Source organism: Carassius carassius, chromosome 15 (assembly GCF_963082965.1).
Source record: "Carassius carassius chromosome 15, fCarCar2.1, whole genome shotgun sequence".
Classification (NCBI taxonomy): domain Eukaryota; kingdom Metazoa; phylum Chordata; class Actinopteri; order Cypriniformes; family Cyprinidae; genus Carassius; species Carassius carassius.
In genome coordinates this window covers 21,021,056-21,048,122 of record NC_081769.1, presented here as the reverse complement: position 1 = coordinate 21,048,122, position 27,067 = coordinate 21,021,056, and the positions used below count along the sequence as shown (strand labels likewise).

At 36.2% G+C, this 27,067-nt stretch overlaps 1 protein-coding gene across 1 annotated transcript; it reads left to right on the top strand.

Annotated features, from left to right (window-relative positions):
• Positions 1-622: 622 nt before the first annotated feature.
• steap4 (STEAP family member 4) lies at positions 623-6,432 on the top strand. Its single transcript, XM_059567948.1, has 5 exons — positions 623-742; positions 1,206-1,660; positions 3,219-3,746; positions 4,370-4,534; positions 4,852-6,432. Exons 2-5 carry the CDS (start codon positions 1,208-1,210, stop codon positions 5,125-5,127), a joined length of 1,422 nt encoding a protein of 473 aa, XP_059423931.1. The 5' UTR covers positions 623-742; positions 1,206-1,207; the 3' UTR covers positions 5,128-6,432.
• Positions 6,433-27,067: the final 20,635 nt, after the last annotated feature.

Here is a 27,067-nt window from a genome sequence, read left to right as displayed (position 1 = left end):
GGAGGTGTGCAGCAGATCACGCATGCTGTGATAACTGTATTCAATGTATTTTTCAAAATTCTGGGAGAAGTAAATGTCACACAAACAGGTTTTTTATGAAGCGTATGAAGTAAAAAAGCTCACTCTGTTTATGGAAAGTCTCCCGGATGAATTTACAAACAACAAACAAAATATTTTTTTCCTTTTTGATTTATAGCGGAACATGCTTTGTCAGACTGTTGCAGTTATTCCACTATTGCGCAACTTACTTCCAGGCAGGCCTTGGCCTCAAAACACACAGGAGGTAAATCCAAGCAAACATTATGTGCCTTTCAACACCCACACAAACAGAGAGAGTTACAGTTACTCTGGAATTTCCACACTGGACTTTATCCATTACCAAAACAACCTCTCTCTCTTTTCCCAAATCTAAACCCCCACTGAGCTGTGGGCAGGTCACATGCTCATAAAAAAAAAATTGCCTCTCTGTCACACACGTGCTTATAAACAGACCCGTACAGGCAAGAAACAGCCTCAGTCCTACAAAGAAACGCCAGTGGGTAAAAGGGAAATTGCAGAAGAACTAAAGAAGAAGAGTAAAAGCTGGTTTTGATGATTACATCACACTGCCAAACAGCTTTTGGGGATATCACACTCTTAGACAGTGATTTCAACAGTCAGGATCTGACTCTACAAGAGGTCTGTGGATTTTTCAGAGACTGGTGCACAAATTCCTGAATATATATTTCTCGCATCTTTATTGGTGAGTATTTGTTGATTCATTCTGAGCAAATTTCATTTCATTTCATTTAAAATAATTTAATATAATTTGCTAATCCTTTTCTTCAAGGTGTTTTGGGATTATTTAGGTTTTAGTTTTTTTACTTTAGGTTATGATGTATGATGTATATTTTGCATTATATCAGCCTATGTACTGTTGAAGTAGCAAAATAAACCATAAATTAAACGGTGCACCCAAATGTACTATGTGCAAACCATAATCACATCTAATTACACCATCATCGCCTGTGGTGGCCAAGAAATGCAGAAAACAAGCATTTAAATCACTCAAGCAGAAATATAATCATCTACAGCCACAGCACTTGTACCAAATCTGAAAATAAAAATGTAAATGGTGTTTTTTTAGTACACTTTGTAATAGCCATTACTTGTGGTTTAATTTAACTTTAGTTTCTTTATATTGTGTGGTGTCTCTTATTTTTTAGAAATGAATTCAGACTCGGTTGCAATGACAGATCTCAGTGGAAAGATGTATAAACCGGAGACAGTGTGCATCTTTGGAACAGGTGATTTTGGACGCTCACTGGGGCTCCGTTTGCTCCAGTCAGGTTACAGTGTTGTATATGGATCCCGGGACCCTAAAAACTCTCTGTTGCTGCCTAAGGGGTCAAAGGTCATGACTCATGCAGTAGCAGCATGTGATGCACATGTGGTATTCGTGGCTGTGCAGAGGGAACACTATGGATTTTTGAGCTCCCTGGCTTCAGATCTTGAAGGAAAGGTGCTGGTAGATGTCAGCAATAATCTCAAGAGGGGTCTGTACCCAGAATCCAATGCAGAATACCTGAGCAGGCTGGTTCCAGGGGCGACGGTAGTCAAAGCCTTCAACACTATCTCTGCCTGGGCACTGCAGTCTGGAGGACTAGATGCCAACAGACAGGTAAAACACACACATACACATAAACACAATTCAGTCAGGTGGGCAGAATAAACTTGCAGGCAGTAAATCAATGTAAACAAGCAAATAAATGTAATATTTTTTCATGTTTCCACAAATTCACAAAAATAAACACATTTTGTTCAGACGAAGCAATCAAAGAACTGTAAAATGAGTGAGAGAAAATAATTAAGACCGAATTTCTCATGCATCGATCTCCAAATTTTATACAATGTTGTTAATCATTTAAGCAAAAAGGGACAAAGCACAGAGAGGCTGTTTGAACAGAGTTGTTTCAAATTTTAAACAAACTATCACACAATACAGCCTTGATAGGAGGTGATGTTTGTATGAGTGTGTCATTATAGTATGAACGAAAAAACAAAAAAAGTGCCATTAATGCATGTATAATGCACGTCTGTGTCCATGTCATAATGTTCATTGTTCGTGAAATGAGTCTCCCTCTTAGCGATAGAGTCTTTTTGTAGGAAAGTCATATTTACATCAGCAGGTGGTGGTTGAGAAACTGGCCAGATGGAATCTGAGCTCTGGCAAACTATTATTATCGCTGTATTAGTGCGTTTGTTCTCTGACACCTGTTTGTGTGTTTCTCAATAAAAATGAATAGTCACGCCCGGCCAAGCAGTCTATTTGTTATTATTTCTCATTTTGATTATAATTTTTTTTTCTTTTTTCCAAAGGCCAACTGTGACAACATATTGTATTGTTCAGGCTCTGAACTAAATTTATTTCCCAGAGGATATTTCAATGCTGTCTGAAACTATTAAAGAAGCATTTTGTTTCTAAAGGTTGTATAGGTCAACAGAATGGCAACTACAAAAACAATCAAACCACTTGAAAATTATTTGCTGCATGAGTTGTTTTTGTGGTAACACTTTACAATAAGGTTCTCTTTGTTAACATTACTTAATGCATTAGGTTTAATGAACTATCAATGAACATTTTGAACCACATTTATAACTATTTAGAATGTGTATAAATACTATTGTTCATTGTTAATTCACAATACATCAATGTCAGTTTAAATGAATCCTAGAAATTAATTAATATTTGTCACAATTAGCATTATCCTAGATTAAATATGCACTACATGCAAGAGTTTCTGACTATGACGTAACAAAGTTCTATTACGAAATTAAAAAAATCGATGATCGACTGGTCCTACCCCATTATCTGTGACAAGCCTACAATAATGTTTTTGTGCAGTCGTGTCAGATTTGCAGACCAAAGTTCTGTAGCAGTGCACCTAATTGTGACTTTAATGTTGATTTCTAAATATAGTCTACTACTTATTCTTAATTCATATTCGATAACAATACATTATCTAATATTAATGTATGCAACTGGTAACTAAAATAATTGATACTTTAACTTTAAAAAACAACTTTACATGCTGTAAAAGTAATGTTCATCATTATTTCATGTTAATGCCATTACATTAACTATCAACGTTTTTTGTAAATAGCAGATTTAAAATGTAGGCCTACACAAAATATGACACAGTTTTTCATGACACAGTTTTTTTTCTTCAATTGTTTAGGTGCTTCTCTGTGGAGACAATGCTGATGCTAAACAGCAAGTGGTGGACATTGCTCAAAGTCTTGGTTTCACTGCACTGGACAGAGGCTCCCTCCGAGCCGCGGCTGAGTTAGAAGATCTGCCCTTGCAACTCTTCCCTCTCTGGAGACTTCCTCTCAACATCGCCATTTGTTTAACAGCTTTCATATTCTTCTATGTACTCACAAGAGATGTTATCTATGAGCGTGTTACCAACGGTAAAGACATCGCTTTCCGCATTATGATCTCGCTGGCCAACAAGGTCTTTCCCATTGTCTCTCTGGTGATGCTGTCCCTCTGTTACCTGCCGGGTACATTGGCTGGATTTCTGCAACTTTATAACGGCACTAAATACCGTCGCTTCCCTGATTGGTTGGATCGCTGGATGTTGTGTAGGAAGCAGCTGGGTCTGTTAGCACTGGCCTTCGGTTTTCTACATGTTCTCTACACTTTAGTTATACCTATCAGGTATTATGTACGCTACAGGACAAATGTCTACGTTATATCACTGGTAAGTAGAAAATTTTAAGAACACTATTTTAAGATGGGCAGTTCTTTAAAATCAAAACAAACATCTTTCCCTATTTATGTCATAGGCCTACATAGGGTATTATTGGTATTCCTGAGAAAATTGCTTTTCTTTCCTTTTTTTTCTTTTCCTTTTCTTTCCATGTTTGTGATTTTGGGGGCAGAGCGATCATGATGGGGTAGCCTACAAATCTTTTAGGTAGGAGAGTTTTTTTTTAAACACTCAACAGTGTTTCTTAGAAATCACTTACTGCACCTTGATTCCCCAAACCTCTTGTCGTTTGTGTGTGTCATGGGGAAGTCGTGGCCTAGTGGTTAGAGAGTTTGACTCCTAACCCTAGGGTTGTGGGTTTGAATCTTGGGCTGGCAATACCATGACTTAGCAATGCATTGAACCCCCAACTGCTCCCTGGGTGCCACAGCATAAATGGCTGCCCACTGCTCCGGGTGTCACTGCTGTGTGTGTGATCTTTGGATGGGTTAATTGCAGAGCACGAATTCTGAGTATGGGTCACCATACTTGGCTGAATGTCACTTAACATCACAAAACTTGTACACTGAACTAGAGATAAATCAGAGGAACTAACTCATGTTTTTTTTTTTCAGGTAAAAGGTAATAAAACCTATGAGTTTGACAACACGATGTCCTGGCGTTGTGACTCTTACTATTCCATGGGAATTCTTGGGTTTGGGCTGTTTGTCCTACTAGGAATTACATCCCTTCCATCTGTGAGCAACTCCCTAAACTGGAGGGAGTTCCGTTTTGTACAGGTATTACATTGTCAGTCTGTGGAAATGCATAAATTTGAGTGTCACTGAAGATTATTTTACTAATAAGTTTAGAAAGCATAACACAATATGGACAATGTTGTTGTTGTTTTTTGTCTGGACTGAGAGCTGAAGTCATGTCACCTTTATTTATATAGCGCTTACAGTATCAAAATAGGAAAATAGTGTGTCAGTAGTGTGCACTGAAAACCCAGTATTGATCAGAACAAATGTATCCAGAATGTTTTAAACTGACAATGTTGAATTCTTCACACATTGACAATGATTGATAAAATAATTTTTCTTTCTTTCTTTTACAGTCCAAACTGGGCTACATTACCCTGCTGCTGTGTACCGCTCACACATTTCTGTATGGCTGGGACAAATTTCTGAAACCTGCATCATATAGGTGGTGGATGCCTCCAGCATACATGTTGTCTCTGGTGGTCCCTTGTGTGGTTCTGATTCTAAAGCTAATCCTGATCACTCCATGCATGGACCGCAGTGTCACCCGTATCCGTCAAGGCTGGGAGAGGCAGGGCAAAACTTCAGCAAATGGCAGAGACACAAAGACAAACTATCCACTCATAGCGTAGCCATCTTTTAACTGTATGAAAACGGTTTGTTGGACTTGCCCTGAACTCTTCTGCTGAAAATTTGTTTAAAATGTTACAAGGAAAAAGTGCAGAGAACTATCACTTAATTGAGCAACTGACTTGAGACTTGATTACTATACTTATATTTTGACTGTCCCATACTTTTCAGTGACTTTTTTCTACAGGTTACAGTGTTACACCAGTAGGTGATGACATAGCAGTTGAACCAGTCACATTAAATCAACAATCTGTTAAAACACTTCTTCATTTTGGAACAAAAAAAGTCATCATCTTTATGAACAAGTCATAGCAGTCACTATACTGATTCATTCAAAACACATTTATTGAACAATGCACAATTCTGCTTTTGTTGGCTGGATTTGATCTTTTTGGCAGAGACTTAGACTTTAGACTTGACTTGGACAAGGGACAGAGACTTGAGAACATGTCTGCTCAAGTGTATGGAAGCCCTGTTGAGAGTTAGAGAGAGTTTGACTTCTCAATACACCTCACAACTGCTGAGCGGCAGTTTCAAATTACAGTAAACCAACCGTGGGAAATTCTTTGGAGCTTATCCTCCAACTCACACTGGTGATTACATCTCAGATGATCTCACATTACTCTATAACCTACCAATTGCATTTAAGCCCTCTTTACACTTGGGACATACTCAGAAATGTATATATATGTCTTGACCATATATTCATAGTGCATCATAACATAGCTGATCCATATCATCTGTGTTCATGTTGGAATTCGTCTATACCCTTTAAAGAATACAAAGGCAGAAATTATGTGGCTTTTATTAGAGGACACTTTTCTGTATTGTATAAAGCACTTGTCTTTTTTATTACCTGCTTCCTCTGGGCTATTTCCTCTCAAGAGCCTCCCAGCGGTCTTTTCCCTTTAGATATTATCGATCCAAAACTGAGCAGCAACTTACTTCTTGATCTGTCTCTAGATCTAGGCTTTCCTGTCTGCGGGAAAGCTCATCTTTCTCTCTCTTGTGAAGTATAAAGGAGCTGTCAATCACATCAGCATTCACCTTCACTGGTGGATGGCCCTTTCTGTATAGTGCTTTTATGAAGAATTGCAAGCTGCAAAGAGTGTAGCTTAGACCAAAATAGCCAGGCTCATTTTGTGACAAATATAACTGAAAATCTGTAGGCACACCTTTGAAGAAAACTAATAACTTCACTTATACTGAGCACAACAGCACAACCAACTCTGAGTCTGTTTATCAATGAATATTGGATATTCACTGATTTTGATTTTATTTTTGTATTATGTATATCAAATAAAAACTTAAATGCATAGCATTCTGACATTTACACTTGCATTAATAAAAAAAAAATTATGATTTATATGCATGGATGTTTGAAAGGACCATCACCGGCATGAAAAATCATTCTGGAAAATAAATTTCAAGTAAGATTTGATTGTATCTGTTTAGACAAATTGAGGAATACTTTATTGGTTTTGTTGATTGCTAGGACAATTTTTTTACATTGTATATGTTAGATTTAATAAATACGATTAAATCTCTCTCTCTCTCTCTCTCTCTCTCTCTCTATAAACACACACATATATATATATATATATATATATATATATAATAAACAAAGCTGAACATTATTATTAAAAAATAATACATGCAAATTTTAATATATAAACTTAGTAAAAAAAAAAGAATGTGTGTGGGTGTCTGTGCGCACACACACACACACACACACACACATATATACATATTCACTTAAATGACACTGAATATCTGTATCTATACTCTGACATTTAAAACAGATTCAGAGTTGAATTATTAATGAAATTCTATTATCCATCTTAAATATCAGTTTAATAATTTAAGCTAAATCATTAACCCGCCATTAAGGACTTTATCATATACCTTGGTTATTGACCTTGCAGGATAACCATAAACAAATAAGACCAATGACAATTTTGGAGCAGTCCGAATAAATTATATCTACTGCATGTGGTCCATCCAAGTTGTGTTGTAATACTGTGTTTTGCATCATTTACATAGACAAAAGAATTATTATACATACATGACAGCATTACTAATGAGATGGCAGGACAGACTTTTAATTAGAGAGATCATAATGCGATATGAGATATAATTTTTGTTTTTTAGCATGAATGACATAAATGACAAGAAGAGAGAAGTCAAGCCTATGGCAATGCCGAGATGAGTGTGAAAAGTTACAAAGGCACGTCTACTATAAGTGGTCATAAGGTGCTGGTCTTAACCGAAACTCAATCTTCATCACCAGTTTGGTCTCCACAGATAAACCTCTGACCATGTTGAAACTTTAAAACTATATAATTTATCATCAAGCACAGTTTGAGTTCACTTAAACTCTGTGCTTTCACAGGAAACAATAGACTTTTTGAATTATTTAGGCTTGAGGAAAAAAGCAAACGAGTGTCTCTTTGAATGAAACTGTGTGCCTTTTGGGACTGCGATCAAACAATCAGTGACACACACCAAGCACAGTTGTTGTGGCCTAACCACAGACATCTCTCAGGTGATACAAAGTATCGTCATAGAGGGGAATGATGAAAGGCTGTTTGGGTTACAACTCAAAAGTGGGTGTCAAAAATTCTGTGAGCGTCTGTGTTTGTCTCTATAGCCTGTGTATATTTCCTGCAAAAAATTCAGTTCTTCTCTTGCGGAATGAAGCTGGCCCCATTTCATAGACACTTTAAAAGCAACTAGAAAACAGCATCCCCCCCCCCCCCACACACACACATCTCTCTCTCTATATTGCACACACATGCCCATGTAACTCCATCACAGTGTAATCTATTCTGGATTCCATGCAGACCTGCCTCTGTTTCAAGTGATGGTTTTCAAAAATATTGTCTCTATGTTGCTGAAAAGATGGTAGTTTGCTTTAACAATCATGTAAAACCAGCTTGTAGTGTAAATCTAAAGTTAGATTTTCCATCTTTATTTCAAAAAGATATAAAAGGAAATTCACAGAACGAAGGCTTTATTAGACAATATAGCCTCTCGGCAAATTGAATTAAACTGGCAGAAACAGAAAACCATTTTCTTGGCTAAATGATCACAGAACTGGTGGCAAAGATCAGAAGTATCTGTAGCATATCAGGTGGGATGACATGACTCTTTCTTCAGCTGCTTTTAATCTCACCAGTATCTCCTGAAGAGTGAATAATGGCATGCTGCTGATTATGTAATCGACCCGATCTGGTCCAAAAATATCTTAAAGAAATAGTTCACTTAAAAATGAAAATTAGCTGAAAATGTATTCACCCTCAGGCCATCCAAAATGTAGATGGGCCTGTTTCTCTTTATTGTAACTGATTTGGAGAAATTTAGCATTACATGCCTGCTCACCAGCAGATCCTCTATAATGGGTACCGTTAGAATGAAAGTTCAAACAGCTGATAAAAACATCGCAATAATGCACAAGTAATCCACACGACTCCAGTCCATCAGTTAAAGTCTTGTGCAGAAAAAAAGCTGTGTGTTTGTGAGAAAGAAATCCATAAGCTATTTTAAGTTTAACCATTGCTTTCGAAAAAATACCAGTTAAATACCCCCCAACAAAATACAATAATCCTTAACAATACTAAATTATAAAATAATACTAAATGCTAAAAATACTATAATACTAAAAATAATAATAAAAGTCCATCCCTGTTGTCCTCTAACATTAACATCCACTAACACCCTTGCTTTGAACAGTTTAGCTGTTGTTCGCATGCATATTGTGCTTGATCTGTGCATATTTGTCTTCTGATTCGGATGAGGTGACTTTTACTGAAAGCAATCTTATGGACAGAGGACTTGTGTTTTAGCTGGAAGCAATTGTAACCTAAAATCGAGCGCTGCGTTAGTTCAGTCAGGCCACGGACTAGACCACGACCAGCTGATGCGGTCAGCTGTCAAATAGCTCCAATCACCACCATTCTCCTATTAGACACGGGACATATATACGTGGCACTACTGCTCGGTAAGTATGCTCAAATGGCTCGCAACCCTCCCTCCCCATTATAAGCATCAGCATAACACCGTGCACCTTCTGGTTGTTGTCTCTTTGTTTTAGATCTCTAAGGCTTTTAAGTCCCGGTTGGCATGGACCTCACTGCTGAGAGACTCATCCTCATAACCAAGCTACAGAATAGATGTCCCACAACCACATCCACATGATTACCACTGTTTTCTTTTAAAGACATTATTAAGTGTCTTAATTGTCAATTTATTTCCAAGCTGATGGTTCCAGGGGGTTGATGTTTAAGCTCTTGTATGTTCAATTGATTTGGGAGCAAGAACCCCCATAAGGAACCATACCGCCAAAGATAAATTGTGTTCAATAAACTCAAGTAACTTGCCAAAGTGGTCCTGTCTTTAATGATCTTAAAGCAATTGTTCTGACAAAACTGAAAATTCTGTAAACATTAACCATGTTGTTCTAAACCTGTATGACTTTCTTTGGATTGTGGAACATATATTATTTGAGAAACGTCTCAGTATTTATTTTTATTTTATTTTATTTTTGTGTCCAAACAGTGGAAGTCCAAGACGAAGTCACCAGAACAGTTTGGTTTAAGATATCTTTTATTATGTTCCATGGAAGAAAGTCATACACATTTGGAATGACATGGGGGTGAGTAAATTTTCACTAGTCACTTAAGTTGTTGACTGATTTTATACCTATTATTTATTATGGCTTATAATATCACAGTACATGCTTGAAAAATGCAATGAGGCATGATTCATTTTGCATTTGTCCACTGACTTGTGTTTACTGTGTTACTGTGTTGATATAGTCAGCTGCAAATATGTCTTGACCCCAAAAAAAATTCTAACAAAACATTTCTCAGTGGTTTACAGTAGTATCAAATGTACTTAAAAACATACTAAAAGTTTACCAAAGTTTGACTCCAAGAAAGGCCCCATTTTCAAAATGGCAGCCGCCAGGTCCTTAAAATGACCATTACTCCTTTGCATTCCTCCTAGACCAGAAATATTGGTGCCTGATACATGTTTTGGCCATGTAATATTCTAATTATCATATTTGCATGATAGATAAGTGATTACAAGTCCAATTATATATTAAAGAAATTGGTTACGAGCATATTTATGGGAAAAATATGTACAATTTCCCTTAACTACAGGTACATGTAAAAAAGAAAAATAGAATATCATGAAAAAGTTCTTTATTTTTTTGTAATTTAATTTAAAAAAGCTAACTTTTTTATATTCTAGATTCATTGCAAACAAACTGAACTATTTAAAGAGTTTTTTGTTTGAGTTCTGATGGTTACGACTTACAGCTTCAGTATCTCAAAAAAATTAAAATATTTTCTCAAAGATCAATCAAAAAAAGATTTACAAAACAGAAATGTTCAAGATCTCCAAAGTAGGTTTAATTATGCACTCAATACTTGGTTGGGGCTCCTTTTGCAATTACTGTCTGTGGCTCTGCAGGTTGCTTTGATGGGGCCCTCAGCTCCTCTGTATTGTTTTTCAGATGTTACTTATCTTCCTCTTCACAATACCCCATATATTCTCTGTGAGGTTCAGGTCAGATGAGTTGGCTTTCCAATCAAGCTCAATAATATCATGGTCAGCAAATCACTTGGAAGTGGTTTTGGCACTGTAGGTAGGTTGTCAGGGTTTTGCACTGTCACTTTGTTTTATGTTTTGTTTCTTGTGTATAGTCTCAGCACATGGCCTTGTTAATTGTTTTCTCGGTCATGTGCTCTTTTAGCCCCTCCTCCTTGTTTCCTTTTTACCACACCCTCTTGTTAGCCTGGTTAGTCTTATTGTGCTCACCTGTCCCTCATGTATTTTCCTCCTATTTATAGTGCCCCTTACCCTTTTGTGTTTGCTGGTTCATGGTCATTCTCACCCCCTCTGTCTGTGGCTGAATATGTGTCTGTGTCTCCTTGGTCTTGTGTCCTTGTCTAGTCCTTGTAGTTCTATGTTTTTGTCTTGCTCCTTATTTTAGTAAATTGTTTTTTCTTGCTTTTTGCTTTTATTTGTAATATTTATTTAGTTTTTCTAGTCTTGATTCTTGGTTTTGTTTGATTATTCTCTAAGTTGGTTAAATTGGTAATTTCTTATTTTGTTACTAAACCTTTTATTAGTTCATTGGCTTATATCTTTCCTTGTCTTGAGTTTAATTTTGTTTTTGTGGAGCTTTGTCCTGTCTAGTCTTGTGTTCGAGTTCCTGACCTGTCCCCTGGTTCTACCTACCTGTCACTTGGTCTGTTTCAGAGTCTGTGGTCAACAAGTGTCTGAGCTCTACTCTATGGTGCTTTGTGTGGTCTTCTCCATCAGCCTGGTTTTGCTGCCCCCTCTGTTGCGACGTATTCTGCCAGTTGTTTCCTGAAGCTTTCCCAGTGGCCTCCCCTAGCTGTTCCTATTTACTGTTTTTCTGTTGTGGTATCTATTGTTCACTTCACTACCCTCTTGTATCAGTCTGTTTTGTCAATAAAACCTTATTACCTCACACTGTAATTGGGTCCTCCCTCCTACATCCCATAGGTGCTAAATTCCTGCTGCAAAATTAAATCTGCATCCCCATTAAGCTTGTCAGCAGATGGAAGCATAAAGTGCTACAAAATCTCCTGGTAGATGGCTGCATTGACTTTGGACTTGATAAAACATTATGAACCAACACCAGCAGACGTCACGGCACTCAAATCATCACTGACTTCAGAAACTTCACACTGGACTTTGGATTCTGTGCCTCTCCAGTCTTCCTCCAGACCTTGATTTCCAAATTAAATGCAAAATTTACTTCCATCTGAAAAGAGGGCTGTGAACCACTGAGCAACAGTCCAGTTCTTTTCCTCCTTACCCCAGGTGAAATGCTCCTGATGTTCTGGTTCAGGAGTGGCTTGGTTTTAGGAATGTGACAGCTGTAGCTTTTCCTGAATGTCTGAGCGTGGTGACTCTTGATGTGCTGACTCCGGCTTCAGTCCACTCTTTGTGAAGCTCTCCCATGTTCTTGAAAAGTCTGTGGTCATCCCTGTTGCTTGTGCACCTTTTGCTACCACACTTTTTCGTTCCAGTCAACTTTCTATAAATATATTTTGATACAGCACTTTGTGAACAGCCAGCCCTTTCAGCAATGACCTTCTGTGGCTTACCCTCCTCGTGGAGAATGTTGATGATTGTCTTCTGGACAACTGTCAAGTCAGTAGTCTTTCCCATAATTGTGGTTGCATGATCTGAACTAGCCCAGGAGGTATCCAGTATTTATACTCATAATTAATAAAACTAATCAAGCTCAAAATGGAATATTCTAATTTTTTGAGATACTGATTTTTTTATTTTCCTAAGCTGTAAGTCGTAACAAACAGAATTAAAACAAAAAACTTTTGAAATATTTCTGTTTGTGTGCAATGATTCTAGAATATACAAAAGTTTACTTTTTTTTTTTAATTAAATTACAAAAAATAAAGAACTTTTATTTTTTTAAAGTAGTCAAGGATGAATTTTGTTTGAGCAAAATGGTATACACTGTGCTGCCAACAACATTACAATGAGTCAAGCAATATCAAATGTCAGTATTCTCTACTACTATCTTCTGAATTGCTGAAAATTGGGAATTTAGTTTTGTTGGGTTTAGTATAATGCCACCTTTATACTCAAAAACATCTATAGAGGATGCATTACATACTGTATGTATTACCTTATTAAAATTGAAATGAGTGACCATTTTACAGGTTTCACACACAGGCCTCTGTTTGGGCTAATAAAGGGTTGTTTATGATCAAAGTTATGATCAAAGTTATACAACTGCAATTTAAGTTACTTTTGGGTGCAATAACTTTTACATCGAATGTAAAGTCTGTGTTTTAGCAAAAAAAAAAAAAAAAAAAAATACAGGTACTGAGTAGGAGTTACATGAATAGGCTAAATTGTTTACATCTCTGGTTCACCCCAAACAATGATAAAACTAATACTACAAAAAACAGTTGAGAAACCTTTTGTTAGAATTTTTTTAGGGTTAGGTGTTTTATTTTCATATATGCAGCCGCCTAATATATGTTGATGTAATTTTACCTTTGTGCCTGTTCCAAGTTGCAGGTCACTCCCACTCAGGTATGAATCAACCCACTAAATAAGTCTCAGATTTCTACATTCATCTGAACATAGATAAACTGTGCATATAAATAAAGCAAATATTTGCCATTAATTCAAAAAATACAGTTAACAATCAATTAATAATCGAATACACCTCATTCTGTTTGGCCACTAACATTTTTTGCATTATTCTCACTTCTACTCTTAAGTGAACAGAGTAAAGTCTGATATTAATAACGCCCACCACTGACCTAAGAAAAATTTGTGTCCACTGCAATTCTGACTAGCTTTTACATGTGCACTCTAGACTCTATCTACAGGGGAATTACATCCTGGCATAGCAGCTGCTCTGCAGAGGGTGTTGAAACTGCTCAAAGGATCATGGGCACACAGCTCTCAGCAATCCAGGACATCTATTCTAAACGCTGTCTCAGGAAAGCTGAATGCATTAAGAAGGACTTCAGTCAGCCAGCACCAACACTTTTCTGCTTTCTGCCTTCTGGAAAGCGAGTCAGGTCCATCAGCACCTGCACATCAAAATACAAGAACAGCTTACATCCCAATCCCATGCTGCACGCTTTTACACTGGACACATGCACTATGGAACCATCACATGTTCACACTGCAATAGGACTTAATTACTGTCAGTCACTGTACTCATTTTACCTCTTGTTTTATACTTTTCCTCATACTGTCTATTACTGTACTGCTGCAAATCAGTCTTGGCAGATCTCTCTAGAAAAATAAGCGATCATCATCATAATGGCAAAGCAGACATATTTTATTGTTTTACAAGGGCCAAGCAAGCTCAAATAGATGAAAAATCCATTTTGGCCTAGATTTCTATGCCTATAATTTATGCAAAAAAAAAAAGAAGAAGAGAAAAGGCAGAAAAGTACCTGTATTTATTTCAGTAATGGAAAGGCTGAATTTTCAACAGCCATTACTCCAGTCTTCAGTGTCACATGGTCAGTCAGAAAACATTCTGATTTAGATCCCTAAAAACATTTCTTATTATTATCTATGTTGAAAACAGATGTTCTACTTAATATTTTTGTGGAAATCATGATATTTTTCAGGATTCTTTGATGGATTAAAAGCTCGAAAGAACTGCATTTATTTGAAATAAAAAAAATTGTAGCTATAAAAAATTTAATGTCACTGTTGATACATTAAATGCGTCCTTCTGCCATCTCTCCTGGCAGAACATTACCAGTAACATTATTGTTTTTCTATGTGTTTTCTCTCTCTCTCTCTCTCTCTCTCTCTCTCTCTGTGTGTGTGTGAACTCCTTTATTCAAAAGGAATATTGCTCAAACTTGTGCAGTTAATGTAATTTGGGTGTCGATAAAGCAAAACTGGAACAGACCAAGGGTTTTTTTTTTTTTTTTTTTAGTGCAAATTTCTACATTTTAAAGTCAGCAAAGGTTTATGTTGATAATATGTAATGAAAAAAATCTAAACAGTAGCATTTTCTTCAGGAGCCCACTGTACTTTCACTGTAGAATATAAGTGCATTATGTGGATTGACCTTTTTATGCTCCTCTAGATAGTTTGCTAAAAGTGGCATAATTTCACTGATCTCGAGAGTCAGACATCCTTTATTATTTGAGGAACAAGCTGGATCCTGCTGTTGTGTAGAATGTCATAAATATACAAAAAAGGCAAAGAAAATGTATAATACAATATTTTCTGCATTATTTCACATTTAATTTGCAGATATGTATCTCTGATTTGTGTATAGAACCTAAAGATTGACAGCCTTGGAATATTAGGCATAACGTCAAGTTTGATAGCCTAGATCTCCACCATTTTCTTGTCCTGATCTAGTTGATTAGATCGCAGCCAGAGTGAAGACAGGAGTATTTCCTGTGGCCGGGTCAAGAGCTGCACGCCTCCGCGCGCACTCACCAGTCAAACAGCCTGTCCTGCGAGAGCGCGCGCCCGGCTGCATCACAGAGATTCTATCCCCAGCGATCCCGTGTTACCACGGCAACACGACACCTAACCCTCATTACCGTATCTTCATATTTAATAGAGCCTCTTTTCCGCCTTTTCGCTCGGAAACAAAACTCCCGATGAATTATTAAGTACTCATTTATAATATATAGGGGCAAGTGCGCGAGTCGCTATATGACAGTTTTTTTTGACTTCACCCTATCATCACTCTGATCGCACTAATGGTCCAGAGCCCATCGCAGTTACTGGAGTGGCCCTTTACAAAATCTAACTGAATGTGAAGTTATTGGTTTTGTGCCAAGACAAGTGTTTTAGACAATGTGAAAGAGAGGTTATGAAAGGACAAGTGTCTCTGCTTTATCTATCCATCTATGGTTGTATTGTTCTCTTGTTCTTTCCTCTATAGACAGAATGATGGCTAGAACGATTACAATATATAGAACAACAGATAAAACGATAGATAGATAGATAGATAGATAGATAGATAGATAGATAGATAGATAGATAGATAGATAGATAGATAGATAGATTGATAGATTGATAGATTGATGATTTACTTAATGTACACTAATAAAATAGAGTTGTGAATAAAACAAAGATTATTAGTATCTGTTTTAAAACATTTCTACTGTAAAATGTCATGTTATATTCCAGTGTTACTAGCTTTTCTTTGAAATAATTTGTGAAATTTACTTAAAGTTGTGTCAGTCAAAAAAATGTCCTGAGATTTTAAATTAATATTTCAATAACATAACTAATTTTGATGTTCACGGTCCTCTGGTGTTGGTCAATGGTCATGGGTAATTAATATTTCTTCATTTTTTAGTTAGCATTTAAGCTAGCCTTTAATTTTTATATTTTCTTTGATTTAACCTCTTGAGACCAGGCAAAAAGTTTTAGGGAATTTTTTTTCCCCATGTCATTACATTGTTTACATTACATTACTAGTTTAGATTTATATAAAAATTATAATAATAATTAAAAAGACATGAATGAACATGCATCGGCAAAAACAATTGTTTAATTTTAAATTTTTTGTCATTTTTTTTTACCAAACATTGTATAAAGATAATTCTAAACTATGATATAACAGAATGATTTGATAGACCATTTTTCTTTATACAAAATATGTGTAAAATGGCAATATACAGGTTTTCTCATTATATATAATGTATCTACAGTATAATCTAAATCTAATTTTCATATTAATGTGTTTTTGGGCCAACATGTAATGAAAAATAGAAGAAGAAGAATGGGAGTAATAACTGACAAGATTTTCATAATAACATAATATTTCATAGGAATACTGAAATATATTTTCTTTCATCTATTCATTTGTTGTGTCTCCCAAAATGCGTAATAAACATGCTTTTAGTCCCGGTGTCCTCATATGAGGACATGTATGAATTAAATCAACATTCTGTTTCATAAAAGAAAGCTGTATTTTGATTTGAAACCCCATAACATTTTGCTGAGATATTGATTTTTTACACACAGTTTAAAAAATATGTCAGATTTAAATGATAATTACAAAATATTATCATATTTCCATAGAGTGCCACTAAAATAATATAAGACATATCTGAAGACCAATGCGAGGGAGTTGTCATGGTAAAACATCCATACATTTGGTATCTCTGAAAAGCCCTAAATGTGCTCTATATAGGACATCCAGACTTAAAACTGTGGCATATATAGTCTCAGAGATATTTACTAATGTCCTCATACGAGGATGCAGGGTCTCAAGATTAATTATAAGCTTTAACAAACTAAAAAAGAAAAAAAACATAAACATAAGTCATTGTCTGGTCAAACATGCCTGTTTTGCCTTGCTACTGTAAAGTAATGCTGTGAATTTTGCTGCAAAAAGCATGTTCTTCTCATATACATACACCAACAAACTACTCTGTCTGTTGCTTTTTTAGTGCTGACCCCCAGCATCTGAGACACATTTCATCCATTACAACCCGGGGGTCTAGGTAGAGAGCCCTTTGATCACACACTGACCTGCGAGTCAGCAAAAGCTTTTCCCTCACTCTGCCTCATGGACACACAGCACAGCACGTGTTGTCTGACTGTCGGTTATTAGAGGTGAAAGTCAAACCCCAGCAGCATGGACTCTCACATCTGTGGCAATCAGAGGATCCTGCTCTGCATCACTGACAGAATGTTTGTTTATGTAACATTAGAGAGTGATCTGAAAGACTAAAGTATCATACAAAGAAGATAGCCTTTTATCAAAGGGGGTCAAAAAAAACATAAACATTTTGAAAGTCCGAAAATTGACCTTTAGGTTTTGAATTAGCACTGGTGGCACTTTAACTGTTAGCTGAGTAAAAAAATTATAAAAAATGTAAATGAATAACTTTCACATTTAAACAGCCTCTTCTAAACTCTGAAATTGCCTTCTTTTCAAAATAAGCATTACAATAGATAACACACCAATGATGTGAAATGAAGAGGCAAATATTCTAAATTATATATTTTACTAATTGCCTACTGGAATTCACAAAATAATAAATACATGCATAAAAATAAAACAACAAGCTTTATTACATTTGCACAGGGCAAATAAATTAAAACATGCAAAAAAATGTAATTTTTATAGTCAAGTAATATAATTTATTGAAATACTTGGTGATATAATTACATTTCAGTTTTTTTTAATTTCTGAAAGATCAAGGGTCATGTTGTTTACCATATTTTCCGAATGACCCAAAGGCTGATTAGGCATTTTAGCAGGGTCATTGCCCAGATGATCAAGAGCCTCGAGCCTGTGTGTGTGAAGCAATTTAATAAGGGAAATGACATGTTTTAGATATATTTTAATGAGCAGAGGAAACATTGATCAACTTGGCATTTTCCTTTCCCTTGACAGTTTGTCTTTTCTCTTGTGAAAATCAGCTTGGATGCTTTTGCATGTGTGGGTGAGTGTGTGTTCTTAGCAGCTTGTCCAAAGGTTCTTACTGCCTTCATTCCAATTTCATTCAGTGCTCAATATTTTTAGTCTTGCAACATGCTTGTATCTATGCCATCTTTTCTAGAGAAGAACTTAGCTCTCCTTCATGTGTATGATTTATTTTTTTTATTTTTTTCTGATTATCACCCCACAGTCATCAGCTCTGGGTTACAGATGTCGCTCAGGCTTTTGGAACATTTTCTCCATGCCTTATCACTCTCTCTCTCTCTCTCTCTCTCTCTCTCTCTCTCTCTCTCTCACCCTCCCACGGTCTCTCTCTTTCTTTTGAAGAGCAGGCCTTATCCATTTCAGACATCTTATTTTCTCAAGGGAAGGACATTGTCCTCTGCCCCATACCTAACCAAACTCATGTCTGTCTCTTATCAGTTACCTTTCTTTTACCCTCAGTTATCACAGTGCATCACCAACCCCATGTTTGCTCTTCTCGTTCTTTTTCAAAAAATAAAAAAGATGTAATTTTCCATGGATACAGAACAGATAACACCCAGCGAGACGTTGTCTGTAAATCTGAAAGAGTTTTTTAAGTTTGTCTGCATGAGCGCTACAAGCTAAACATGACACTGAATGGCTGTTGAGCATATGGGGTCATTTGTGTCTTCGTGCTGTTCAATTGTTTCTTGTTGCAGGGTCGAGCTCAATCTCTCTCTGCAGTCACTTTCATCATGTCTTCCTGCTTACTGCTTTAAAGGAACATTGTGTGATCTCACAATGTTTACTGCCTTAAAAAACATTAATCCATACATTCCTACTTCATAACACTGCTGTGTTGAACCATTGAAATTAATCATTTTTTTCTATCATTTTTTAAATAATGTGAAATAAATATTGCTCATGATTCTGCAGAGAACTACTCATGATTCCGCTATCAAACTACAGTACTTGTTTGTATATTAAAGCTGTTTGACATATTTTCAAATACATTTATGTTTCAAATCAATATTTGTAATGCTTTGAAAAATAGTCAGAGAAATACTTCAATAGCTAAGGCTGAAAAAGTGGCACTGTTGAGCTTATAAGATTAGTTCACTTCCAGAATATAAACTTCCTGATAATTTACTCACTCCCACATCATCCAAGTTGTTCGTCTGTGTTCCCTAAGTCAAAAAGAAATTAAGGTTTTGAGGAAGACATTCCAAGATTTTTCTCTGTATAGTGGACTTCAGTGGTGGCTAACGGGTTGAAGGATCAAATTGCAGTTTCAAAGGGCTCTACACAATCCCAGCCGAGGAATAAGAGTCTCATCTAGTAAAACAATTGGTCATTTTGTTGAAAAAAATAGAAATTAGAAAATGAGATGGAGTTCGGGACTACTTCTGCCCGTCACGCATGACCTTTCCAATGTAATTCTGTAATGTTTGAAGTCATGGAAGTGCATTGGATAGCTAGCAAAACCAGCATTTGTGCTTAAAAAGTATAAATTATTATAATTATTTTTAGAAAATGACAAATCATTTCGCTAGCTAAAAATCGTATTCCTCAACTGGAATCTGTAGAGCCCATTGAATCTGCAATTTGGACCTTCAACCTATTGATCGCCATTGAAGTCTATAAGAGAAAAATCCTGGAATGTTTTTCTTAAAAACCTTAATTTCTTTACAACTGAAGGAAAGAAAGACATGAGCATCTTGGATGAGATGGGGGTGAGAAAATGATCAGGATTTTTTTCTGTAATTGAACTAATCATTTAATTACACAATGCTCATGTTTTTATGAATTCTCATCTCAGTCATCAATTGTAGTGAAAATTATCTCAGAGGTCTTCAGTTTTAACTTTATTATAATATTCTTGCAATGTTCATCTTGTACGTTATAAAGGACTTTTTTTTTTTTACAAGTAATATAATTTTACTTCAAATCAATATTTAATGCACAATTATCTATTTCTTTGGTGAGTAGTCATATAATTAGAGTGATAATGCAGGCCTATGTTATTTCGTGACAACGCCACCCCTAGGCGATAATGACCAGCTGACTGTACATTACTCCTTACATTGTTCACTAGTTCAATGCTCATTATTCCATGCTTTGTCCTACACATTTCCTCCAGCTCTGCATGAACAACTCTCTTCATCTTTCAAATTAGGCATTGTTGATCACAGGTCATTTCATTCGCTCATACACAAGACCGCCGACAGCCAAAAGAGCAGGAATTCGGCTGCGAAAAACTTGTCTGAAAAAGTTAAGAGGGAGTGAAATCATGTGCATGACATCCACACAGACAGGGAGTCTCACATTTAGAGGTCATGCTCCTCACCATGTCCCCCTGGTCCCTCTTGCTCTCAGACTTATTTTATTTCAAATAGTCATATCCTTCACTTTTTCAAGGAATGGAGTTGAAGGTCACGTCTCTAAGGGTTTAAGCCCGTTTGAAAGAGACGTGTATGATGTTTGTGGGTGAGGGTATGTGCGCAGACGTGTGTGTCTCACACTCAGTAATCACACCTCTGTGGTGTAATCCGTGTTCTTTAGGCAGCACTACAAAACAGATTTAGCAGATTTATACAACCATCCTCATGTGTACGAATGAAAAGTTTAAAAAGAGGTCATACACACTTCTAATGTCCAAAAGCTGGCATTGAGCAAGGTCACTTGTGACCGAAACACTTGCCGTTTCTGCAGGTTTTATCTAGAATTTTTTTGTTCATTTCTTGCCATGTGCAAAAGCTATTCACAGTGTGGTTATTGTCAAGGTCACAAAATGGATTCCTACTCCATTTAAAGTGGATTCCGCTTTTAAAATTCTAAAGTGTTTTGGTTCTGGCCAACTGAGGATGTGAAAAATCCACAATAATGCACAACTTGTTCATCCAGAAGCCTTTTCTTCAATATAAGACCATTATCGACATGGTGAAATCTAAAAGGGTTAACGCCAACTGTAAAAAGAACAATTCACTGATTCAAAACAAGCAGATAAATCACATAGTTTCCTATAACTGAAGCTACGCTGTGAGCAACTATGTTCAGACATGTCTCTAAAAATAAACCCAGTACATAAAACCACAGAGGTTAGTGTTTCACTGAAGAGGGTTTTTATCAGAGGAACAAACTAAATTTACATCACAATAACATTTTGTGTGACTTCAGATGACCTGAAGATTGATGCACCATATTGAAGCTTTATTTGATTGTTCTAAAAACCTTTGATTTGACATCCAAAGCGTAATTTGCACAAGAATCACATGATTATATTTAGTATTTTATAGAAACAGACTGGGGCAGAGAACAGATTGTATTCATGATTTTGTTTCATTCTTTTCATTCATTTTCATAACTTAGAAAGTGACTTTTATTTCTGTAAAACAAATTAAAATCAAGAGTTCATGAAGAATCCGAATACAAATTAATGGGACACCGTATTTTGTTAAGTGCAATTCATTTTCTTTTCCCAAAGCAGAAGTATCAAAATACACTGTTTTAAAAAGCCACAGTGCAACAGAAAGCTATGTTTTGTCATCACTAGAATAAAATGCAAGTTGTTTGGCCTATTTTTATAATTTTTATGTCCTTTTTGAAGCTTGAACTCCTCAATCCTTATTCACTGTAAATAAAAAAGCGACCAGAGTGATTCTTCAAAACGTGTTGTTTCCCAAAAAAATAACAGTTTGAACTACTACCATGAATACTTTCAATAATGTGAGAAAAGCAGCAGACATGGGTAAAACATGCACATGGCTCTCTGTTTCAAAAATCCTGTTATTAGCAGCTTGACTGCAGCAGATAATAGCAGGACATATACATAGTATGAACATGTTTCTAAACACATTTTTATAGAATGGCATAGCAGAGCTGATGTCTTCCTGTCTGCATCCTCGCCAAACAGGTCACAAAGAGCAATGCAGTTGGAGAACAGAAAAACAAGGCTGTGATGAAAGAAAAATAAAAGATAAACAAAACCAACAAACTTTTGAGCCAACGGCGACACACACTTCAGATGGGCTCTCAGAGCCATCATCATTTTGTAATGGAACTTGCAAACACCAGGCAGAGAAAGACAGGAACAACAGCCTTACAGTTAGAGAGGTGGTGATACAACAATACAACAGGGAGAGTGAGTGAAAAAGATAGAGGAGGTAGAAGAGTCTGATTCGCTTCAGTGGAGATGTATGCATTGCTTTAACGTTGCCCAAGAAAATCAATCTGGGGGTGTGAGAGTGTGTTTGGTCACCATACCTGAAAGGAAAATGCAAGAAACAAAATAATACAGAGTATGTGCACACATAAGATTAAATGCTCTTGGTACACATTGAAGAAAAAAACCATAAAAACCACATCACTAGAAGGTACTATATAATATATGTGTGTGTGTGTGTGTGTGTGTGTGTGTGTGTGTGTGTGTGTGTGTGTGTGTGTGTGTGTGTGTGTGTGTTCATTTTAGCTCGAAGCAGTTTAAAAGTAATCTGTTTATCACACAGCTTTTCACTTCACAAAACATGAACTGATTGACTGGAGTCTTGTGGATTACTTGTGGATTATTGTGATGTTTTTAATCAGATGTTTGGACTCTCATTCTGACAGCACCCATTTATTGCAGAAGACCTGCTACATTTCTCCAAATCTGTCCCAATGTAGAAACAAACAACATCTTGGATAACCTGAGGATGAGTAATTTATTTATTTATTTTTTATCACATTATACATTTTCGCCTTTCCCAAAAGTATTGTTAACTAACTACTGTCTCAAGTTTCATTTAACTCTTTTGGTAACCCCAGAGCGATACAACATTTCCTAGAGTTGTCAGACTGTATCAGCTTTTACAGTACATTTACATTTCATGCATTTGGCAGACACTCTTATGGTGCATTCAGGCTATAAATTTTTTTATCAGTATATGTGTTCCCTGGGAATTGAACCCAAAACCTTTTGCACTGTTAATGCAATGCTCCACCATTGAGCCACAGGAACAGCTTTTGGAATGACACTCAGCCAATCAAATGTTTAAAGAAATATACGTCTTCATATTGCCACAGTTCCCAGGTAAATAAGTCTACTAATTGTTTACTTAAGCCCTATTCGGATGGAATTAGTTTTACAAGGGTAGACGGTGTAACATAATTTAACCACAGGACATCTGTAATGTTAATGGCCAATTCACACGGGATAAGAAATCTCAGCAAAACTAAGTGGGGGGAATAACTCGATTTAGGCACTGCCACCACATCCATGTCATCATGTGCCACACTGAACCATTTAGAAATGAATTAAATTATTGCATTCTAATTGGTAATTGTCATTTAACTAAAGCCAAAGGGAGCTTTGTGCCTCTAACAAGCACTTTCAGCCTTCTTTTTCATCTGCATGCTATGCGTCATCATATGTGGAAACACTTTAGGTTTCTTACAGACTTGTTAGAACGCAACTATATGCTTTTCCAAGGAAAATTGTGGAAAACTACATTTAAACAGAAAATTATGAAATATTGACATATATATCCACTGCTGATCTATTTGCACAGGATGAGAATTACCTGAGGTATTTTTTTAATATAAAAGGCAAATGTCACTGTAATCTTTTCTGACATTAGCCATATTCACACAGGATTAGTATTACCTGGTGACCTCCAGTCATTTTTAATGATTGCGAAGGTAGGTTGTCTGTGATCTTAATCCCGTACGAATCGGCCATGTCTGTAATTTGTAAAGTAAAAATTCCCTCGCAAATGAACTACCATATTTCATCGAACACAGAGTCCTGTGGTAATATTAGTCCCATGAGAATCGGCATCTCTGTGATTTGGCCAGCATTGGCTGCGTCGTAGATTGAGGTTTTTGTTTCCAGTGTGCCTTTTTATCCATCTTTGCGAAGAATGGAGCTGCATTGAAATTGAATATATATATATTCAGATATGTGATTCTGTTCGAATATGGCTTTATAGTTGTTTTTACATATAATGGTGGAGACACTTCACCTTTATATATGTTCTTATTAATATCAAATCAGCTGAGCGCATGATTCAATGACTCACTCAAAAAGACAGAAAACAGTTGTTTTGTTCTTTACTGAATCAGTGTTTTGAATGAATTGGTTGAATACTGACTAATAATTATTAATTTATAAAGGGAATCACTTGTTGCCACCTACTAGGGTTACAACATAACATGCACATCTTATAAGATAAATCTAAAAAATGAAAATAAAATAAAAACATAATTATGACTTTTTAACTCACAATTCAGACTTTGTGAGATAAAACATTGCAATTAATAATTTATTTATTTTCTGAGAAGGGCTACCATACAAACAAGCAGTGGTACATTTACCAAAAGCATCATTAGCTAACTATGGTTTCAAGTTTGACTGAACTCAATTGGTAATGATGAAAATTGTGACCATAGTTGCTTCTGAGAAACACTTCCCAGTGTTGTTGGATTGTATCAGCTTTTGGAACAACCCTTGGCCAATCAATTTCACGGACCAGAACTTACTGCAGTATAATAGTGTTCACAGAATTGTGCTTCCTTAGGCAAAATTAATTTATTAGAAATTGCTCTTATATGCACAATATTTTCATCATTAGAAGAGACATCATTTCATTTCAGACATGAGATGCATAGCTCTTTTATTATTTTATTGACAGTGTTCTTTAAGGCTTTTCACAGATATACCCTCAGTTAAACCAGGACATCAGACTCCCTTCGGTATGAACTCAGCTCAGTCTAGTTACACAGATCCCAGACTAGATTTCTGAAATATACATTTGCAATAGAAATAAAATATGATGTCTGTACTAAGAGACCTCTAAAATAAGATCCTTAGAGGGGGCCAGAGCTCTCAGCTTATCACTGTTAAACTATCATGAGTGTGATTGACAGATACTTAACTTCACTTAACCCGGCCCACTAACTACCCCTCTGCTCTGTTTAAGAGACATTCAAATGCACCTCAGTTTTACAAGAAGATTGGATTGAGTTTTAAAAGGTTGGTTTCTTCAAAAGGCATAAAACATTACACAAATCTATCTCAAAGGCTTATGGAAGCCATCTCAAAGCACCTTGAGATACATACTGAAAGTGTATGCAAATTGACCCAACTTACCACAAAGCATGTCAAATTTCTGATGTGTACATTAAAGACTGTAAAACGGGCTGCACATATTGATGTAAATCACACCATTAACCCGATGACTATATAGGCTGCGGAGAACTGATGGAATGGAGCGTAAATCACCAGATATAGGTTCAATCAGTGACTGTAACTCTCCGTTCTTCTCTTTGTGTCTCACTTTCGCTCTCTCTTTCCAAAGTGCCCCTTGAAAGAGGTAGTTAATGGAACTGCTTCACATTGCACTGCCTCTAAAAGTTTATCCTTTCCATTCACCTCCGATTGAGCTGCCTCATTACTGAAAAATGTTTCACTTGCCCTTTTCTATCTCTTAAACTCAATAAAAAAAATAACAGCCTTGTACGAGATTGAACCATTTCCCTTCTCCCCTGCCTGGCATGTGATCTTTAAGGAGAAAAATGGCTAAATTTTATTCTTTTTCATTAAAACATGGCTGTCTTTACAAACCTGTGTAAAACACTTTCCAGACCTGAGCTTCCTTGAGATGCTACTAAATCCTGGCATGTAGTCTTACATTACTTTTCCAAAGGACAATATAAAAAATAAAAAAAAATCCATGTCCTTTTCTGTTGACCATGCAACATCCAATCAAAAATTATATGATATAAATTCAATATAATATTTTATATAATTATATTATATTACCTTAAAGTGTTTTACCATTTTAGCCTGTCACTCTTCTTTTACTACAGTGCCATTTTAAAAGACTTTTCACAATATATTACTATACTTGAAAAGAGTCTGCACACTCGACCAAAAACCACATGCGAGATAAAAGATTGCAGAAAAAAAAAATAAGGCAAACCTTTCAGTCACATGTTGACCTTTTTCAATGCCAAACACATTATAGTACTGCAATATTCTGAAAATAATCAGCCAAACAACAAAATAAATTAAACATGCAAGTACCTCCAGAAATTCTTAGTACCTCTGTCTGAATGAAGAGAATATTTTATTTTCTATTTTCTTCTAGAGCATTATGTTTTGCTATCTTGACTGCTGCAGCACTCAATTATAGACAGCTTAGGCTGATTTAGACAAAATCATCCTCTAAAAAATGTTGCAAAATGTTCATTTTGTTTGCTGCTTTCATGCTATTACTGAATAGAACCCTATTGTGCATGTGTGTGCTCCCATTAATAATACCACTGGAGTGGTTAATGAAGGATTTGATAAATTCAATCAGTGTGTTGTGATTGGCCAAATACCTGAGGCATATGATGGAAATGTTACTCCCTTAAACCCATTACAAACAAGGCATGTGTTGCATCCAGTGGGGACATAATTACTCATTATAATGAGTTATACTCTATTTTTACCCATTGCTGTGTAAACATAACCATGTCTGCATTTATGATTGGAGTAACAACAAACAACAAGCTGTACTCTATAGTGCTCAAACTCGCGTTTGAATTATGGCAAATTCTTTAAATATGAAAATGTAATTACATGCTGTGAGTGAGAAGCGCCATACTGTCCTTGCAAAGTGGGAATCGCCCCACTTCATAGAAACACCCTTTGTACACAGACATCACTGTAGGCTACTCTCCCAGTTTCAAGAAACAGTCCTCCGTAAAATGCGCTGCTCACATCTGAATATTTGGGTAGAACTGTTCTGGAACAGTGTTGTACGTATACAACTTAATCACTGATTTCTAGTTGTGTCCTCTTTTGGAAGGCCAAACAAAGTAGTTTCGATTTCACAATGAAACACACAATGTCACCACAACATGGTGGCTGTGGCAACAATTCTACAGTGAGAATCAAATTTACCATTCTTTCTTTGCGTGAAAATTTGAGCATGCAAATTTTCCCAAATAGTGACATATACACGTGGGGGTGTTTAAACAAGGCG

Bases quoted from the DNA above. Each gene is read 5' to 3' on its own strand.
- steap4 (XM_059567948.1), top strand. From the start codon at position 1,208: ATGAATTCAGACTCGGTTGCAATGACAGATCTCAGTGGAAAGATGTAT. The intron at 3,747-4,369 runs GTAAGTAGAAAA...TTTTTTTTTCAG, and splicing joins ATGTCTACGTTATATCACTG to GTAAAAGGTAATAAAACCTA. The intron at 4,535-4,851 runs GTATTACATTGT...TTTCTTTTACAG, and splicing joins GGGAGTTCCGTTTTGTACAG to TCCAAACTGGGCTACATTAC.